The sequence below is a fragment of the Sinocyclocheilus anshuiensis genome, unplaced genomic scaffold, assembly GCF_001515605.1.
Source record: "Sinocyclocheilus anshuiensis isolate Anshui unplaced genomic scaffold, SAMN03320099.WGS_v1.1 scaffold219, whole genome shotgun sequence".
NCBI classification, from domain to species: domain Eukaryota; kingdom Metazoa; phylum Chordata; class Actinopteri; order Cypriniformes; family Cyprinidae; genus Sinocyclocheilus; species Sinocyclocheilus anshuiensis.
The window spans coordinates 159,659-166,738 of NW_015548200.1; the positions used below are offsets into that span (position 1 = coordinate 159,659).

The window sequence follows — 7,080 nt, forward strand, 5'->3', positions numbered from 1 at the left end:
ACATTTGTATTTACACATACCATTCGGAGGGTTGTTACATGTGTGTAGTTACACAAACATTACAGCTGTAGATACTATGTACCAATGTGTACTTACACTGTGGTTACATACTATGTACTCATCTAGTTACTATGTAAGTACACAGGTATTAGGGCCACTTAATATAAAGTGGGACCACTAAAAAGTCTGACTGCAGTTTCAACAAGCACAATTCTTAAGACGCATCTCTGATCTTGTACACAAAACAACAAAAATGTTCACAAACATGCAGCGTATTTCCTTTGTCCACTATGATTTCCCCTCCATGAACTACTAACTCTCATCAATAAAGGCTCAGCATGAACAGTATTATTACCTTCTCTTTAAGCCTGCTACACTGAAAGCAGTGTCAGAGACACAAAACAGAGCGCAGAACATGCAGGGGACATGAATCACTGTGTATCAACACACACACACACACACAAGCCATTGATGTGCCATTCTGACTAATACGTTAAATACGTTAGAGAAAACAGGATATATGACTTAAGGAAGGCACTTCAGTACTTTTGAAGTTTGTGTGTGTGTGTTTCATTTTTTTTTTAATCCCTCTTCCTACAGTGTCACCATCTTTTTCTTGTTAGAATGAGGTGTCTAACAAATAAGACCTATGAGAACAGCTTCTGAACTAATCTGGGGTTTGTCAAGAACACAAACAGCAAGATGTTAAAAGCCAAGAAAATGTTTAAAAGAGTGATAAAAATAAGAAATGATTCCGAAATAAACTGAAACGGCAAACAGGCAATAATTTTTCAGTGTGTTATTAAAAGTACTAATACACATCCACCGCGATAGTCAAATTAATAAATCCTTCTCTTCCCAGAACAGTATGGCACAGTGCTGATGGTAGTGAACAGTGCACACACATTCATTTGCATTAAAGCAAACCTTGCAAGAAACATTTCAATACATACAAATATTCACGCTTTCTAAGGCTTGACTATGGAGGCTATTACCCAATCCAGTGTAGCGCCTTTTCCCATCAAAATAGAGAAACTCATATGTTGTCATAGAAACGGGTATAGAATGGCGCGCAGGCAAAGTAAATACGCAGTGTCATGGCCTTAGCAAGCAAAGCCTGGGAGCGAGAATCACATCTCAAAAATAAATATCAGCCCTATTGTGGACAGACTACAAAGGAAGAGACTGCCAAACACACACACACACACACACACACACACAGAGAGAGAGAGATGTGATCATTTTTAGCATGTTCAAGGTTCATGTCATTCCTAAGGAATCGGTTAGGTGATGACCATTTGCGTAGTGATAATAACCAATAGATTTTATTAGTGCTATCACCATGTGCCTCGTAGAGAATTAGGAGGCCATTAGGACCTCCTCATTTGATTTTTTTAATGATATACTGACTGGGGAATCAGGTTCTTTCTTACTGAAATCATAATCCTGCCACCTGTTGGACAAAATCAGAACTGCAGGTCCAGGCTACACACATATCTGTTAATCCAGAGCACCCTTACAAGCTTTGTGTGTGTATTCAAAGGTTCGGAGTAAATAAGATTTTTAATGTTTTTGAAAGACGTCTCTTATGCTCACCAAGGCTGCATTTATTTGATCAAAAATAGTAATGTTGATTTCCTGTCTTTTGCTACAGATGCGCACACACATACGCTATGCCTCTGAGACGTGTAGGCCAACATAAAGCAGTGCTTCCCTCTCTCCTGTGTTTCTGGTTGATCAATGGCCAGAAACAGTCATGGTGCAAATGAGACAAAATGAAGCAGTACGCCTTGCTCCCGTACAAATGAGTGCAGCCCTCATAAACTACAGTAGCAACTAATCTTTATGTAGCTTTGCCAGAAGGGACATAAACCAGGAGCGACTTCAAACTGTGATGAGAGTAAGACAGAGGGCAATTTGATGCATTCCCTCCCACCCTTTCATTTTCATCTGCATGCGCTATTGTGACGGTGTGTGTTTGCTGGTTTATGGTCTCTATGAGCACCGGTGACAGCCCTTCTTTGAGTAACTAATGACATAAGGTTGAATGAGCTGTAGAATTAAGACCGCTCAGCTTTTGATCTTTTTATCTTTTTAGGGTGGGGGAGTGGCTGAAATCAAAAGGGTCACACATAAAACCGTGTGTGTGTGTGTGTGTGTGTGTGTGTGTGTGTGTGTGTTTGGCCAAGCGAGGGTGAGTAAGTGCACAGCACTCAAATATTATATGAAAATAAATGGAATATTATAAAATATATTCAAATAGAAAACAGCTATTTTAAATTGTAGAAATATTTAACAATATTAATGTTTTTACTATATTTTTGATCTAATAAATGTAGCCTTGGTGAGCATAAGAGAGAGAGAAAGCAATTCTGTCACACACTTTCCTTCCCGACAGATATTTTTGGTTTTGTTTATTACATTTGATGAAGTACTAATACAAACACTGCCCCATAAAACGCACCAGCTATAGCTCTCACAAGCTTTTAACAAACTAGCCAGTTTCATTTCCTCCAGTTACTGAATGTAATTTGCTATATATATATATAGAGTAACTAATGACATAAGGTTGAATGAGCTGTAGAATTAAGACCGCTCAGCTTTTGATCTTTTTATCTTTTTAGGGTGGGGGAGTGGCTGAAATCAAAAGGGTCACACATAAAACCGTGTGTGTGTGTGTGTGTGTGTGTGTGTGTGTGTGTGTGTTTGGCCAAGCGAGGGTGAGTAAGTGCACAAACCTAGGTGTGCTGGGAGTATTGGTTTGTACAAATGTGTAAAAATGTCTTTAGCATCTTATGTGTCCTTGAACTTTATGTGTACATAATATAATCACAAAGCCTCAAGCTTGCAGAAAACACACAAACACACATGACCACATACCTTTTTCGAACCGGCGAAGCCCTCAGACTCCAGGAAGAAGTAGGCAAAAGGCATCAGCACAAAGAGACAGAGATTTGAGAAAAGGGACACCAGGTTCCACAGGCCTGAAGAAAGATAAATCAGTTCATTCAACTTTCATTTCATTTCAACTTTAAGCTCAGCTACTTAACCTGATCCATATCATTTAACATAATAACAGCAATTGGATAACAATCCCCCCATCCCTTGTTCATTAAACATTTTGTCTAATTTGATTATAGTTGGTATGGTTTAACACATTTAAATCGATTCCACAGATTTTTCCTCCAAAACAAATGAATTAAAAAAAGTTCAAGAATCAAACTTCTAGTCTTCATTTTTTTCAAAACCCCAAACATTCTCATCTAAAACAACCCAAAAAACTGCTCTCAAAGGCTCAGGTTAACAGAGAAACCATCTGCACAAAAAACAGACACATGACACCACCTTGTGGAGATGACTGAAGCGAAGGAGAAAAATACTTCGAGCTGTATTGAAATTATTATAAAGAGTCAGGAGTAGTCAGGTGTATGGCCTCAGTAACATACTGTATGCATTGTTCAATGCACAAATCATTTAATAACCACTTTCTATGAAACACAAATTAAACTTTGTAATTTTGATTAAAAGTATCCAAAGGTAAGGACAAATAACATAATGTGTTTTTAGAAGAACAAAGTAAACCGTTAGCAGAACACAAGCAGCATTTATTTCTGCAACAGTCTGTGAATGTCACCTAATGCATGACAGACAATAGGTACAACCTTATGCAAAACTACTTAAGTAACACATATTATAATAAAATAAAAAAAAGGTGTGATACTGAGTCTGACCATGAATAAGTGATCCATTGAGCCATTGTATGTAGAAGTTTTTTGGTAGGGAGAGCACAATCTCATAACTGATTATAGAAAATGGTAAGAGAAGGACAGCTCCTCCAGACACTGCCAGTGTGAATGTACACAGGTACATCCTGAGAAAAGGCGGAAACAAAGTAAAAAGTTAGTGAAAAGCATGGTAATAATTCTTGTACATTATTATGAATGATTTTTAATCAGTTTTATTTTCACATTTAAGGTAATGATGTAACAATATGGGGTTACATTAAGAAAATACAAGTGACTACAACTCAAGGTACAGTGGAAGATTTTATAAGAAAATGTTAAACTAAGGATTCTTTGATATTAAGCTGTATATACCTGGATCCTTTAAATGCACTATAAAAAAAACAGCACTTGTTATCATGCCAGATATGGTCAGTATCAAACAACTCACGATATTCTGTTGACAATGGCATCCTCATCTTCCTGATCATCTGTTGGCATAAGAAAAAAACATAAAATCAACCAATAAACCAGACACAGATTTAAAGTCATTTTGTTTTTGATAGAGATTATGTTCTTAGTGCTGTGATGCTCTGACAATCTTTATCAGAAATAACAGTCAGCGTTTTTTTTCTTTCTTTTCTTTACTGTGAATTTGCAACACAAACAGCCTCAGCTACAGAGGTCACAGAAACATGACAGATGTTTTAATAAGTCTAAAGCATGATCTGTCTTCATTTAACTAAAAGCTACTTGAAAACAATACTGGTTAATCATAAATCACAAATATGTGAATAAACCTTTACAATCAACGGCCAGATGGAGGCTGTCAAGAGTCAATGCGGGTTCGAGAGTAGAGGAGAGGAATGACTTAAGAAGTGGCAAAAAGCGTAAGAGAGAGATGGATAGAAAGTGCAGAACAGCACTTTAAACTAATTACACAAATTGCATTGAAAAAGCCTCTACATGAGGCCTGAGGTCCTAGAGCTTTACAGTCATGCTTCACAATAGCAGCTGTACTTTTATAGAGACAGGAGTCTTTAGAACAACCTAGTTTCACCTGCGATCACCGCTCTCCACAGGGGTTAACTGACATTACTTATACTACTTTTAAATAGGAGGGCATGACCTGATCAGGAACTAAAATCGTCCTCATGTGTAAAGGAGGCTTGAGGTGGCAGCACATTGTGTTATGGAGTTGGATAATGCTCAAAAGATTACTATAAGGTGTTATGGAGTTCTAAAAGGTGTAAACCCCCTAAAAGTGTGCAAGCAACCAAACAACCTGTCCTTTTGTCATCTAGGAATTTGATCTACACTAAATCTGAGGAGCTCACAGGTATTATATTATTAAGTTATAAATATTAATATGGGTAAACATTAATATATAAATATAATTATACATAGTAAATATTATAAATACAATTGCATTTAAATAGTACAAGAGTTTGATCAGAAACAGAACTGTATTATTCATGCTTACCGCTTTTTCTCTTGTAGCGTGAGATGATGCAGTACGACACAATGTACAGCACTGCAAACAGGAGGAAGCAGACCTAGAAACACACGAGACCGGAGTGTATTTTAAGAATATGGACTGATGGATGTGTGTATGTAAACATGCCGTTCATGTTTGAACTTTTACTCATATTACACCTTGCTTGTATCCTCAGAGAACTACAGAGCACTAACAAAGTTCTGCATTAGATAAATGCAATTGTGCTCCAACATTAAAATAAACCTACAACAGGGTTAAGTATCTGTTAACACAAGGAATTCAGATGAGAAGGAATTCATAGCTCAGGTTGCTTTGGAATAACAAATAACTTCTATTAAAGCATAAATAATATGCTTAACAACCCTTTGCAGAGTGAAGCACAGACGTTTTGTGTGCTCCACTGGAAGACAGCACTCAAAATCCACACCTCCAGACAAACCCAAAGTATTTCCATTCTCCAAACCAAAACCTAATAATACAGGAACATTCAGCAAATCTGCTCTTTAATGAACTGTATTCATAATCATATTTGTTATTAATTTTAAAGCTTGACAATGTCAAACACTGGTCAGCAGTCTCACAAGCTAAAGAGCCCAATATAAAATTTTGTGATGCCTGCTAGGGAAAGTCCACAAATAATAAAACCCAGAATATTATAGCAACAGCAAAGTGACATCCAACAGATTTCAGATTTTTACTGAAATCTGGCATATAGCCACATAAAAAAAATAGCATACTAAAAATTATTACATTGATATTTATCATTAAACATGGCTTCTTTCAAAATATATAATGTATATATGTGACCCTGGAGCACAAAACCAGTCTTAAGTAGCACGGGTATATTTGTAGCAATAGCCAAAAATACATTGTATGGGTCAAAATTATAGATTTTTTTTTATGCCAAAAATCATAAGGATATTAAGTATAAGATCATATTCCATGAAGGTATTTGGTAAATTTCCTACTGTAAATATATCAAAACTTAATTTTTGATTAGTAATATGCATTGCTAAGAACTTCATTTGGACAACTTTAATAACAATTTTCTCAATATTTCTTGATTTTTTTTTTGCACCATCAGATTCCAGATTTTCAAATAGTTGTATCTCGGCCAAATATTGTCCTATCCTAACAAACCATACATCAATGGAAAGCTTATTTATTCAGCTTTCAGAAATCTAAATTTCAAAAAATTGGTTTTGTGGTCCAGGGTCACATAATATAATACATAAAAGTGTTTCCAATTTTAGCAACAGCTAGAACATTTCCAGGTATAATGTTCCTCTGTGAAAGCTACAGTCATAAACACTTGTGCTGGAAATAAATGACATATGGTCCAAAGTAGGGCTGCACGATAAATCGCATGCGATATTTAATACGCATCTTGTCAGAAAGCCGGTTCTGTAATCAGCGGTAAATCTCCATCACCTGCGGGCTTCAGCCCTAGTCCAAAGCATTACTTATTTGTTGACAATTTTCAAACCATTCTAACTGATGCTTGCAAGACTATTACAAATAACTCTCACAATGCCTAGATGGCCCTGAGGCATTAACCATTCTTATTCTTGAGTTCTGCATTAAAAACCACTCAGAACCCATTAAAGGGGTCATATGATGCTATTTTAAAGATCATTATTTTGTGTGTTTGGTGTAACAGAATATGTTAACATGCTTTAATGTTCAAAAAACACATTATTTTTCAAATACTGTACATTATTGTAGGTCCTCTATGCCCCGCCTCACTCAAACACGTCGTTTTCAACAAAGCCCCTTCCTTTGACAAGCGCAGTCTGCTCTGATTGGCCAGCTGACCCAGTGCATTGTGATTGGCCGAACACCACAAGCACGCGTCGGAAA

The 7,080-nt window shown here is 36.6% G+C and overlaps 1 protein-coding gene across 2 annotated transcripts in view; it reads right to left on the reverse strand.

The window, feature by feature from the left end:
- The window catches only part of LOC107653287 (limb region 1 protein homolog), a 62,344-nt gene that overhangs the window by 52,831 nt on the left and 2,433 nt on the right, over positions 1-7,080 (reverse strand). For both annotated transcript variants that reach the window (XM_016439956.1, XM_016439954.1), the window contains exons 2-5: positions 5,206-5,278; positions 4,174-4,213; positions 3,732-3,871; positions 2,881-2,984 (exon numbers count right to left, since the gene is read on the reverse strand). In XM_016439956.1, the coding sequence (XP_016295442.1) occupies positions 2,881-2,984; positions 3,732-3,871; positions 4,174-4,213; positions 5,206-5,278 (357 nt within the window). The remainder of the gene's footprint in view (positions 1-2,880; positions 2,985-3,731; positions 3,872-4,173; positions 4,214-5,205; positions 5,279-7,080) is intronic.